Raw genomic sequence first — 13,977 nt, forward strand, 5'->3', positions numbered from 1 at the left:
TTTAGGCTGTGCATCTCTTGGTGGGAGAACTCCACATGGGAGCTATGCTTTTATCCTGGGTTCTGTGGAACATTCTCTGGGACCAGGGTACCCAATGGCACGCACTCTACATGCTTGCTGAGCTCTGTGCTGTCTCCAAATCATTTGTCCCAGTGCCTCCTGGGTTTGTCTTTCCAAGACTGGGGTTCAGTCTGCCTGTCTTCCCCTACCCACCTTGTCTACCTGTCCAAAGTTTGGAAGGGTTCCTAGGTCTGACTTGGAGCATGGCAGGAGCTCCCTGTATACTGGGACCAGCTGGGTCATGGATGGCCTCTAAATCAAGCTAGGGCTTGGGATTAAAGAACCTCCAGTGGGCGCAGTTTCAAACCCGTGCTAAGGGATCTTAGGGTAACTGCATCCTCATTCCCCTCCTCCAGGTTGCCCATTCTCCAGGGAGGGACGTTTGCTTTTGTGGCACCCTCCCTGGCCATGCTCTCCCTGCCTGCTTGGAAGTGCCCTGAGTGGACATTCAATGCCAGTCTGGTGAACACCAGCTCTCCTGAGTTCACTGAGGAATGGCAGAAGAGGATCCGAGAGGTAACAGGGCAAGGGGGGTGGAGGGGACAATGTCACACGCCTACTGTATGTTTGATAATCTTGCTCTAGTTCTATTTTTTTTCCCCCTCCTTCCAAAGTCTGCACTTGTACTTTTGTAAATGAACTTTTAAATTTTAGGTTAACACATATAGAAAATAACACAGTAAATTTCCCAAAGCTGAACTTGTTCCTGTTACCAGCAAGCACCTGGATCAAGAAACAGAACATTAACGCCACCCCCAGAAGCCCCGTCATGCCTCCTTCCAGTCACTCCTCCCCTGGGGATCATCGCTGACCTGATTTCTAACACCATAGATGAGTTTTGCCTGGTTTTGAACTTTCTATACAGAACTCCACAGTACATACTAGTTTGCGCCTGCTTTCTTCATTCAACATGATTTTTTTTTAAAGATTTTATTTATTTATTTGACAGAGAGAGACACAGCGAGAGAGGGAACACAAGCAGGGGGAGTGGGAGAGGGAGAAGTAGGCTCCCCGTGGAGCAGGGAGCCCAATGTGGGGCTCGATCCCAGGACCCCGGGATTATGACCTGAGCCGAAGGCAGACGCCTAACGACTGAGCCACCCGGGTGCCCCCATTCAACGTGATTTTTACAGGAGTCTTCCCCATTGTTATATGTCAGGGTAGACTCTTCATTCTCTTTACTGAGTAGTGTTCCATTATATGATTATACAGCAATTTACTTCTCTATTCTGCTGTTACCTGAACTGTGTTTAAGGGTAGTTTCCAGTTATTGGCTGTTATAGATAGTATTGCTATGGACATCTGTGTACTTGGTTTTAGGTGAACTTATCTATGTATTTCCATTGAATAGACATGTGGGGGTGGAATTGTTGAATCATAGGGTATGTGTACCAGTCAGGGATCTCCGGAGAAACAGAACCAATGGGATAATATAGAGATACACACAAGAGGAGATGTACTGTAGGAATTGGCTCACGTGGTGAGGGAGGCCAAGTAGTCCTTGAGCTGTTTGCTACAGACGTTGATTTTCATGCTGGTGGGCAATCTGGGTGGCCAGTCATTTTTGTAGTAGTCTGGGCCGGGTCTTCAGTTGGCAGAAGAGGCAAAGCTCAGACCAGCAACACTGTCAATACCAGTTTTAAAAAACATGAAATCCTCCCATACTCTGAAATGTCAGGCGTGGGCAGACTGCCAGCTCCGTGATGGGCCATACACTCTCCTATTCTCCCACCCAAGGCACCTGTGCCCATTGCTGTTGACAATCTGGACCATCCTGGGCAACGCAAGTGCCTTCAGATGGAGATGGGGATTATGTTGTTTGGGAGCCCGCGTGCACATGGTTTGTGGCCCAAGGTATCAACTCGTGGGCCCTGTGACTACATTCAAAGTCATACTTCCTCCCTCTTTTTAAGACTCAGGGACATCACCACGAACCACCTATATTTGAGATTTAAATATAAACTCCTGTCCCACACAAGGTAAAATTTCAATAGAGCCTTGTATGATCCACTTGCCAGGCCAAACTGCTAGTCGTTGGCCACACCCCAAGCCCACAGGGGCGATCCCGAGCATCTATGTGTGCGTAGTCAGCCGCATCACACGTAACTCAGCCCATTGGCTGGATTTAGACTTGCTTTCCTTCTTCCACCAAGGGTCTTCTGTGGAAATGTTAAATACTCTAACAGCCTCCCCCTTTCTCAGTTAGGTGAGCAGCACCTTTAGCAAGGCTCTAACCCGGTCTTTCTGAATTTAGGGACTCACACGGTGAAACTCAAGTCTTTGTTGCTAGAGTTAGGTTACATTGTGAAGTAGTGTCTGTCCCAGGGGAGGGGGGATTGTCACTGGCTCATGAATCCTAGGAACCCCTCCCGTGTAACTGCCTTTTCTTTACCCGACCATAACTATGTCCTTTAATTTTTTAAAAAGATTTTATTTATTCATTTTTGCGAGAGAGAGAGAGAGAGAGAGAGTACAAGCAGGGAGAGAGACAGAGGGAGAAGCAGTCTCCCCGCTGTGCTTGGAGCCCAATGCGGGACTCAATCCCAGGATCCCTGGGATCATGACCTGAGCCAAAGGCAGACGCCTAACCGACTGAGCCACCCACATGCCCATAACTATTTCCTTTAATTAGCAAATGTTGTTGATCTGTCCTTCCTTACTTGAATGTCTTTCTGGCCTCACTCGAGATATGGTTGGGGTCTCTGATCTTAGAGTTATTGGCACCATTCACCAGTGGTCTAATTCCAAACAGTGCAGACTAGTTAGTAATGGTCTGTCAAAGAGGGAGAGGGGAGGAGGAGCTGCTCCAGACCCCAACCTCACCCCCACCCCCACGGCAGAACGGAAGCTCCTGGCTTCTGACAGGGTCCGTCCTCATTCAGCGTGGGTTCTACTACCAACATGTCAGGGACCACTGGGCTGCGAGGGCACAGTAGATCTGTCTGAGCCATAACCCGTGAGTTGCAGCCCAAACCTTCTGCGGTTCTTCTTCCCTTTCAAAAGCATCCTTTTGGCACACGCCTGTGCTCTGATAGACAGGCTGAAGGTGCACGTACCTCCAAAATCTCATCAAGCCCTTGTGCTTCCTTTTTATCTCGGGGTGGACCCAGAGTTAACAAGCTCTTGAATCTTTAAAGAACAATCCCATGGTAGCTCTGGACGAAGATATGCCTAAGAATTTCACTCGTCAAGCTGGTGGGCCCTGGGTTTTTGCCAGGCAGGCTGGCCAATCTCAGAATGCCATGCGCTGTAGCGCCTTCTCCAAATTAGGCTGTGCTTCTTCAGGGAAGCCTGTTTTTACGGTGCCATCAACAGAACGAATCACGGAACACTTGCGCGGCTTGTGGGTGTTTGTTTATCTGCTGTCCCCCTGGGGAGCCCATATTTGGCTTCGTTAAATCCAAATTAAACTTAAGCAAAGAACAAGAAGTGGGGGTTCCTCACCCTGCTCTGCTAGATGCCAGGGCAGGATTTCCCTTCGGCGCAGACCTGCTGAACCCTGGGGTTTCTTATGCAGGAGTCTCTTGCCTGCATCCTATCCAAGAAGAAAGATCTGACGAGTTCATTTGTCTCTCCTCCTACTCAAGCACTTCTGCTCAAATCTTTCCTGCGTCCTAACGAAGCATCTGCCTCCAGCCCTACCATAGCCCAACTCACAAACCTGCAGCGCATTCAGAAGAAGTTATCTTGTTTTGAGGACACTGGGCAAGCGTTCTGGAAAATAATTTCCCTGGGGCTTGAACAGTATTAATAGTGAGGGAGGTGTTTAGGGATATGGGTCATGCTGTACCTGCATTAAACATGGGATCCCAAGTGGCAGAGACACCATATTTTCTTTAATACCTTTATTGTTTATTTTTGTGGTTATGATATATGGAGTCCTTTAAAGTCCTTTAAAGGAGTATGAAAACTACAGCTCTGTGACCAAATCCAGCCTGAGGTCTGTTTTTTAAACTGCTCACGAACTAAGAATGGTTTTTACATTTTATTTTATTTTATTTTTAAAGATTTTTAAATTTCTTTTTTGACAGAGAGAAACAGCGAGAGAGGGAACACAAGCAGGGGGAGTGAGAGAGGGAGAAGCAGGCTTCCCGTGGAGCAGGGAGCCTGGAGCGGGGAGCCCGATGCAGGTTTCGATCCCAGGATCCCAGGGTCCCAGGATCCCAGGATCATGACCTGAGCCGAAGGCAGATGCTTAACGACTGAGCCACCCAGGCGCCCCTGGTTTTTAGTTTAAAAGGTTGTTTTTTTAAAAAAAGAGTATGTGATAGAAAGCGCACATGGCCCACAAAATCGAAAATATTTACTATCTGGCTTTTTACAGAAAAAGTTTGCCAATTCCTGCTCTGAAACCCAGGGCCCAGGGTAGAGATTCCTTTTGCCCTAAGACAATAGTCTCCACTGTTTTTTTCCCACGTTACCTCCAAGGGTCCAACCCAGTGAGCCAAACCCGGAGCCCTGTCTGTGGTAGTTGAGCTCCATCTGCTGGTCCAGTGTTTTTCACCAGTGCTGTAAGTAGGAGAAAGTTCTTGCCTCATTTCATTAATTGGATTGACTGGTTGAATTCGCCAAGCCAGCCTATTGGAATCTAAGGTAGATTCTCCTTGTTTAACTGAGTTATATGTATCCACACACATCTCAAGGATTGAAACCACTGGTGGTCAGCACACCAACTGTGTATCACTCTACGAGCCTATGAAGGTGATGCAAATATAGGACCAGTAGGAAGGTCGTTACTTACTGGGCTTTAAGTAACGGGGAAGTGAAAGTGAACAGTCGTTCTATTTTAAGGACATGGTGGTAGCAGAAAAAGTAAAAAACTGGGAAGAGGAGGCAAGTTCAGTTTTTAACACCTTAGACCAGTCCAAACTTCACCTTTCAGTACCTGGTAGTTTTTATGTAACTACTTATGTGTCCTTAGATATAAGTGAAATGAGTGACAGCAATGATATAAGGGATGAGAAGGAGGGATTTAAGATTATTTTGTTTTATAAGGTGCTCACCCTACCCATGAAATGGCATAGTGTTATTTGAAAGTGGACTTGGATTAGTTGTAAAAGTACATTGCAAACTCTAGGGCAACCACTCAAAAAAAGTGAAAAAGAAAGAAAGAAAGAAGTATAACTGATATGCTAAGAAAGGAGAAGAAAAATGAAATGCTCAATTAAAACCACAAAAAGAGTAGAAGATAAAAATAGGAACAAAGAACAAGGCCAACAAATAGAAAACGGTAATGAGTATGGTAGATATCAACCCAATCATATCAATAATCACTGTGAATGTCAATGGATTAAATGTACCAACTAGATGACAGAGACTGTCAGAGTGGTTACGAAATACATATGACCTAACTATATGTTGTCTATAAGAAACTTACTTTAAATACGAAGACACATAGGGACACCTGAGTGGCTCAGTCAGTTAAGCATCTGCCTTCGGCTCAGGTCATGATCCCAGGGTTCTGGGATCGAGTCCAGCATTGGGCTCCTTGCTCAGAGGGGAGCCTGCTTCTCCCTCTCCTTGCCTCTCTCCCTGCTTGTGCCCCCCTCAAATAAATAAATATCTTTAAAATAATAAATATGAAGACACATAGAGATTGAAAGTAAATGGATGGAGAAAAATATACCATGTTAACACTAATCAAAATAAAGTAGGAGTTGCTCTATGACTTTCAGAAAGAGCAGACTTTAAAACAAGGAAAAGTTATCAGGGATAAAATGGAATGCATAACATCCAAACTAGAAGAGTAAGAAAGGAGGCTTTAAGTAAATTTAATCAGTCCAGTCGATCAGGGGTTGGCAAACTACAGTCCATGAACCAAATCTGGCCTGCTGCTTGTTTTTATATAGTTCACAGGTTAAGAATGGTTTTACACTTTAAATGGTTGAAAAAGAAGACTACTTTTTCATGATATGTCAGAATTATATGAAATTCTAATTTCAGTGTCTACACATGAAATTTTATTGGAACACAGCGAGGCTCATTTGTTCACATCTTGTCTGAAAAAGTTTCAACAGAGCCCATATGGCCCATCAAGCCTAAAATATTCACTATGTGGCAGAAAAAAAATTTGCCATATCTTGCAATAGAAAGTGGGAACACAGAAAAATAAAGCCGCAAGAGGTTCAACACGCTATGGAGTGATGTCAGTTAACATCATCATCATCACTGTGACCAGTAAATACTTTTGAAAGCTATTTCCTGAAAACCTCCAAATGAAGTGAAAATGTCCAACAAGTAGTTGGAAATCCAGAGCCGGAGAGAGGAGCAAGAACAGGGCTCTCCTTGCCTCCATTGCTCTGGGGTTCAGGTTTGATCCTGCACTGCCTCTGTGCGTGGCACCTGGGGGGGCCCGGGTTAGAAGTGGGCTGCACAGCTGGGTTTGCCATGATGGCTGGAACTGGGCTGAGGCCCACAGTCTCTGCAAGCTTCAGGGTGTCTGAGCTGTACTTTCTCTCTTCAGTTGCAGGGCGCCATCATGGTTGCTTCCTGTGTCCAGATGCTAGTGGGATTCTCAGGCCTCATTGGGTTTCTCATGCGCTTCATTGGCCCCTTGACCATCGCTCCAACCATCTCCTTGGTGGCCTTGCCTCTCTTTGATTCTGCGGGCAATAACGCTGGGATCCACTGGGGGATTGCTGCCATGTAAGTGCTCTCTGGGAATGGAGTGTCAGCTCAGTTCTTTCTGGTGGAAGATTACCCAGTAGGAATAATGTGTTCTGGATATTGGCAAACTCTTGTGGTTTACAGATAGTTTCATAAACATTATGATACTTAAAAAGTGGTGAAATTGCTACCATCAGTTATTACTACTATTTGTTACATTATTAGTCCTCAGAAACCGTAAGTTAATGACAGGCGGTATATAAGAATACTTAGTGTTTACAGAACATTGATACTGCGGGTCCTCTGCCTGCTAGGTTTTCACTGAGCCAATGTTTGTAAACCTCTAGTACCTGGGAAGGGTGCAAAGACATCGCTCCAGCTCTCAGTAATCTTATAGTGTAGGAGAGAGATGAGCCTCAGGTCCAAGGAGCTATAACACCAGGAGACAGTGATGAGCATCATAGAATGCTGTGCATGGTCCAGGGCAGGGGGTGATGACAGCCAACGGCGAGGATCAGGAAGGCTTTAGGGAAAAAAGAGGCCTTAGGCATTTCCACAGCGCTGTGAAGGGACTTGGGGTTGGCACTGGACATGCTCATTCACGCCGCGGTGATGGTCTGACCAAGAGGACTAGGACTTGCACAATGACCCGGGAGAGAAGACAGTCTCCGACTCGGGCCTCACTGGCTCCACCTGCTGGGATCTGTCCAGCTGCTGACCCGCCGGGAGTAACAGCCCCCCTTCCCGGTATTCCTCTCTAGCCACCAGCAGCTCTGAAAGGGACCAGCCCCACCATCTCAGGGATGGGGCCTGCCTCCTTGGGGACGCTCCCAGTGTGGCCCGGCCACCCCGTCCCGGAGACGCGTGGTGGCTCAGCTTCCTGGACCCTTGCTCAGGACGAGCCCCAGCTTGCCAGGCTGGGCATGGCTTGTTTCTGTTTCAGGACCATCTTCCTCATCGTACTGTTTTCTCAGTACCTGAAAAACGTCGCCGTGCCAGTGCCGATTTATGGAGGAAAGAAAAAGTGTCACATGTCTAAGTTCTACCTGTTTCAGGTCTTCCCGGTAAGAAGCACCCCTGCCCTCTTCCCTTCTTAGTGGACTAAGTGCCCCGGAGAGTGAAGGGCAGCCTCTCGCACTCCCAGTAGGTTCCCAAAGCAAATGCTTCCCCGTGTGCAGGGTCTCTCCTCCCTGACCCCCACTCCTCTGCCATAGAAGGAGGCTGAGGGGAGCCCCACCGGCCGTGGGAATGCTCCCTGGCTGTTGGTGTAATGCCGTCCCCGTCGCTCTGCAAAGCTTCTCATCCCGGAGCAGAGAACCCTGCCCTAGGTCGCAGCTCTGGGCACCCGTGTGGGACATCCTTGTCACATGTTCCTGGGGCCGTCCCCATAGCAAGGTTCATGGCTAATTATAGAAAACTGAGGACCCAGTTGCTCAGATCAAGTTCTCGGTGGCTCGTGACAACACTGGTCCCTCACTTTTCAGACATTCCTCTGCTGGATTTGCATCTTGGTGTTAGTTTGTGTGGCTGCCAACCACCCAATACGTTTTCAGGTTTAATTTAACTGTGAGCTACATTTCACGTTGTAAAAAGATACTTCCACATATCACTGATCTCTCACCGCCCTGCAGGCTGGTGGTTCTACCATTCTGCATGCACAAGAATCACTTGAGGACATCACTAAAAATACACCTTTCTGGGGTTCTGCCACCAGGAATTAAGTATCAGTAAAGCTTCAGGCTCTGTAGAGCACTGATTGTCATTTTATTGTACAGACGAGGAAACTGAGGCTCGGAGAGTTTGATCCAAGGTCATGTGACCAGCCAACAGTGGAAGGGGAGACAGACAGTAGTCCTTCGGACCCAGGCTCTGCCTATTCTGCTAGACCTTTCTGCCTCTATTTGACACAAAGTTTTCCATGGTTTATATCCTACATTTCTTTAACGTGCTAATGACACAGATTGCAGTGGTCATTGCAAGGGCCAGTAGCCCAGCATCTCCTCACTTCAGAGAGCCTCCCCGACCTCCCTCCCTGGCCCAGCACCTCTGGAAGGTGTCGGCAGGGGCTGGGCCCTGGGCTGGGTAGTGAAGGGGCTCCCTCTGCAGGTGCTGCTGGCGCTTTGCATCTCGTGGCTTCTCTGCTTCGTGCTCACAGTCACCAACGCCCTTCCTACAGCCCCCACCGCCTATGGGCACCTGGCCCGTACTGACACCAAAGGCGATGTGCTGAGCCAGGCTCCTTGGTTTCGCTTCCCTTACCCAGGTAATGAGAAGATAGGGCTCCTTTCTGCCAGGGACACGTGTTTTCCAGGACTGTCCATGGGGTCAAGGGCACTGAATGGAGAGTTGAATAGAGCCAGGGGATAAATCTCCTCCAAAAGATCTGACAAGGAAGAGCAGGCCCTAGGGGGTCCATGGGAGACCCCTAAGAGAAGGAGACCCTTGGGTTGTCCTAAGAATCCTCTGGGGGTGTTAGACCAAAGGCTCCTACTCCTGGACCTTCTTCTCATCCCCTCCTCCATGATACTCAGAACCCATGGTCTGAGAGCGGGCAGATCAGAGAGGTCTCGACCTTCTAGCCAGACCTTTGGGAGTCTTCCTGGATTAGTTGGATTCTACCCAAGGGAGCCTTGGGCTGACTTAGAACATTTCTAAGTCAGATACTTAAAAAATATGAGGTCAAGGCCATCCCTTAGCCCACTTCTGGTTGCCTTTCCCAGCACTTTTGGCTCAGGGGTATTAATAACCAGGTCCAGGGAGGGCTGGCCTGGCCCTGTGGACTGTGGAGCTCGTTCCTCCCTGAATAAGAATGTCTGCCTCCAAATGCTTCAAGATCTGCCCAGGAAGGGGCCCTGCTGTTGGCTGTTTTTGCTCACAGTGACCTCAAGGTCTGGGTGTCTGACTTGCCCTCGGGGAGGAATGGTTGGGCAGGAGTCCAAGCCAAAGCCTCCGGACAGTTGTGGGGTTGGGAGATACACTGCCTGGTCTTTCAAGCCTTCCAAAGACCCCCTCCAGCAGAGAAGTTATTTTGGGCTCAGCAACCTGCTGTCTTCTGGATTAACGTTCCCTCTGCCTCGTTCTTGCAGGACAGTGGGGCCTCCCCACCATCAGCCTGGCTGGGGTCTTTGGGATCGTTGCGGGGGTAATCTCCTCGATGGTGGAGTCAGTAGGCGATTATTATGCCTGTGCCCGGCTGGTGGGGGCCCCACCCCCTCCGAGGCACGCGGTCAACCGCGGCATCGGCATTGAGGGTCTTGGCTGTCTTCTGGCGGGAGCCTGGGGTACAGGGAACGGCACCACCTCCTACAGCGAGAACGTCGGGGCGCTGGGCATCACCAGGGTAAGTCTGCCGCCCGTGACCTTAGGCTGGGTGCCTGCATCTGTCACCCACCTGTGACTGCAACAAATGATCACAAACGCAGTGCTTTCAAACAACTCGGATTTGTCATTCTCTTGATCTGGAGTTCAAAAGTCCAACACGGGTCTCAGGGAGCTAAAGCAAAAATATTGGCGGGGCTGTGTTTTCGTTAGCTTTGATGCAGGTCTTTGTTTCTTGTTCCTTATGAGGATTATAAACACAACCAAAGAATTCATTTTGATGTGGGAAATCCTTACCGCATGTCTTGTCAGGAAGACATTTAAATAAATAAGCTCTTAGACTGGAAAGAACAATAAGCAAAGGCAGGATCTGCTACTTTATCACTGCTGCATTAGTGAATTCAGTAGTTGCCACTTTTTAAAGATACTTAAAAAATACTTTTAATTGTGGTTAAAGACGCATGACATAAAGACTGAAATCTGCACCAATCAAACAACTCCTTATTCTCCTTTATCCCCAGCACCTGTCAACTAGCATTCTAGTTGCTGTTTCTATGAATTTGACGACTCTAGGGACGTCATCCTACAGTATTTGTCTTTCTGTGACTGGCTTATCTCACTTAGCAGAATGTCCAGGACTGTCCACAGACAGTCCAGTAATATTCCACTCCATAGATATACACCGCATTTTGTTTATGCCTTGTGTCTGGATTTCATTCTAGCTCCTCTCTGTGGCCCTTACAGCCCTTTATGGTGGAGCCCTTGCCTTGCTCTTCATCCATCTCCTATGTGTCTCTCTGTCCCCCTGCGCTCCAGACACATGGATTTTCCTTCCCGCCTCCTCCCCTGTAGCTTTACTGAGATATACTTGATTATAATATAACATTGTGTAAGTTTAAGCTGTACAGTGTGTTTATTTGATACTCTTCCATTTTGCCATGTGATGACCACCATTACCTAACACTCCCATCATGTTACATAATTACCATTTTTTTTTTTTTATGGTGAGAACGTTTAAGATCTACTCTCTTAGCAACTTTCAAGTGTGTAATTCGGCTTTGTTAAATATAATCACAATATTGTACATTAGGTCCCCAGAACTTACTCATCTTCTAACTGGAAGTTTGTACTCTTTGACGAACATCTCCCCATTTTTTCCACCCTGAAGACCCTAGTAACCACCACTCTACCCTATTTCTGTGAATTTAGCTTTTTTATTTTTTTACTTATTTTATTTATTTTTTTTAAGAGAGAGAGAATGTGTGAGCAGGGGTGGGGAGGGGCAGAGGAAGAGGGAGAGAAAGAGAGAATCTGAAGCAGACTCCGTGTCCAGCGTGGAGCCTGAGGCGGGACTCAATCTCACAACCCTGAGATCATGACCTGAGCTGAAATCAGAGTTGGACACAACCAACTGAGCCACCCAGGCGCCCTGATTTTAGCTTTTTTAGACTCCACATATGAATGGTACCATACGGTATTTGTCTTTCTCTGACATATTTCACTTAGCATAATGCCTTCAAAGTCTATCCATGTTGTTGCAAATGGAAAGATTTCATTTTTTATGGCTGAATAATATTCCTCTGTGTGTGTGTGTGTGTGTGTGTGTATACCACATCTTCTTTCTCCACTCATCCATCATTTAGGTTGTTTCCATGTCTTGGCTGTTGTCAATCATGCTGCAATAAACATGGGTTGCAGATATTTTTTCAAGTTAAAGTTTTGGTTTCTTTGCATAAATACTCACAAGAGGAATTGATGGATCATATGGTAATTCTATTTTTAATTTTTTGAGGAAAAGCCATGCTGTTTTCCATAGTGGCTTTGCCAATTTATGTTCCCATCAACAACACACAAAGTTTCTCTCTTCTGCACATCTCTACCAACACTTGTTATTTTTTATCTTTTTTATAACTGAATCTAACAGATGTGAGGTGATATTTCATTGTGGTTTTTTTTTTTTTTTTAAGATTTTATCTATTTATTTGACAGAGAAAGACACAGCTAGAGAGGGAACACAAGCGGGGGGAGTGGGAGAGGGAGAAGCAGGCTTCCCGCAGAGCAGGGAGCCCGATGCGGGACTCGATCCTAGGACTCTGGGATCATGACCTGAGCCGAAGGCAGACGCTTAACGACTGAGCCACCCAGGCATCCCTCATTGTGGTTTTGATTTGCATTTCCCTGATGATGAGTGATGTTGAGTATCTTTTCGTGTGTCTGTTGGCCATCTGGATGTCTTCTTTGGAGAAACGTCTGTTCAGTTTCTCTGCCTATTTTTAAGTCATTGTTGTTGTTATCATTGAGTTGTATAAATTCTTTATACATTTTTTATATTAATCCCTGATCAGATAGATGGTTTACAAATATTTTATCCCATCCTGTAAGATGTCTTTTTATTTTGTCAATTGTTTCCTTTGCCGAGCAGAAGATTTTAGTTTGATGTGGTCCCATTTGTTCACTTTCGCTTTTGTTGTTTGTACTTTTGGTGTCATACCCCCCAAAACTGTGAAGACCAATTTCAAGGGGATTTCCCCCTCTGTTTTCTTCTAGGACTTTCATAGTTTCAGGTCTTACATTTAAGTCTTTAACTCATGCTGAGTTAAATTTTTTGAGTGGTGCAAGGTAGAGGTCCAATTTCATCCTTCTGTGTGTGGTTCTCTGGGTTTCCCAACCCCATTTATTGATGTGACTATCCTTTCCCCCATTGAATATGCTTGACTTCCTTGTCAAATATTAGTTGACCATATATGCATGGGTTTATTTTGGGGCTCCGAATTCTGTTCTGTTGGTCTATGTAGACACATTTTTATGCCAGCTGTTTTAATTACTACAGCTTTAGAGTATTGTTTGAAATCAGGAAGTGTGATGCTTCCAGTTCTATTCTTCTTTCTCAGGATTGCTTTAGCTATTCAGGGTCTTTTGTGTTTACAGACAAATTTTAGGATTTTTTTTCTATTTCTGTGAAAAATGCCATTGGATTTTTGTTAGAGATTGCTTTGAATCTATAGATCACTTTGGGTAGTATGGACATTTTAACAACATTAAATCTTATCCATGAACACAGGATATCTTTCCATTTGTTTGTGTCTTCTTCAATTTCTTTCATCAGTGTCTTATAGTTTTTAGTGTACAGATCTTTACCCCCTTGGTTAAATTCATTCTTAAGTATTTTATCATTTTTGATGCTATTGTAACTGGATTGTTTTCTTTATTTTTCAGATATTTTGTTGTTAGCTTATAGAAATGCAACTGGTGTGTTGATTTTTCTATTCTGTGACTTTACTGGTTCATTGATTGGGGCTGATAGTTTCTTGGTCTTTAGGATTTTCTCTATATAAGATCATATCATCTCAGCTGTCATTTATGGCTTTCACTGTGTTGAGGTATGTTCCTTCTATGGGTATAGAGAGTTTATTGAGAGTTTTTATCATGAAAAGATGTTGTATTTTGTCTAATGCCTTTTCTGCATGATTTTACAGTTTTTATCTTTCATTTTGTTTATGTGGTGTGTCACATTTATTGTTTGTGCATGTTGAAACATGTTTGCATTCCAGGGATAAATCCCACTTGGTCACAGCATATGATCCTTTCAATGGGCTGTTGAATTTGGTTCCCTAATATTTTTTTAAGAGATTTTATTTACGTGAGAGAGAGAGAGAGAGCACATGCACAGAGAGGGAGAAGCAGGCTCCCCACTGAGCAAGGAGGCCAACACGGGCCTCAATCCCAGGACCCTGAGATCATGACCCAAGCCAAAGGCAGATGCTTAACCAACTGAGCCACCCAGGCACCCCTGGTTTCCTAATATTTTATTGAGACTTTTAACCTCTATATTCATTAGGGATATTGGCCTGTAGTTTCTTAGAATATCATTGTCTGGCTTTGGTATCAAGGTAACGCTGGCCTTGTAAAATGAGTTTGTGAAGTAAGTATTATTCATTCCATTTGGTAAATTTGCAGGCTATTTGGAGAGGTTAAGTAATGTGCCCAAAGTCA

At 45.7% G+C, this 13,977-nt stretch overlaps 1 protein-coding gene across 1 annotated transcript in view; it reads left to right on the forward strand.

The window, feature by feature from the left end:
- Positions 1–13,977, forward strand: part of LOC123835273 (solute carrier family 23 member 1-like) — a 49,924-nt gene that overhangs the window by 29,758 nt on the left and 6,189 nt on the right. Inside the window, exons 5-9 of the mRNA XM_045864224.2 lie at positions 417–576; positions 6,524–6,705; positions 7,610–7,730; positions 8,773–8,929; positions 9,753–10,006. Of these exons, the coding sequence (XP_045720180.1) occupies positions 417–576; positions 6,524–6,705; positions 7,610–7,730; positions 8,773–8,929; positions 9,753–10,006 (874 nt within the window). The remainder of the gene's footprint in view (positions 1–416; positions 577–6,523; positions 6,706–7,609; positions 7,731–8,772; positions 8,930–9,752; positions 10,007–13,977) is intronic.

This window comes from Mirounga angustirostris, unplaced genomic scaffold (genome assembly GCF_029215605.1).
Source record: "Mirounga angustirostris isolate CCGP_5_RB_7025 unplaced genomic scaffold, mMirAng1.0.hap1 SCAF_12, whole genome shotgun sequence".
Taxonomy (NCBI): Eukaryota; Metazoa; Chordata; class Mammalia; order Carnivora; family Phocidae; genus Mirounga; species Mirounga angustirostris.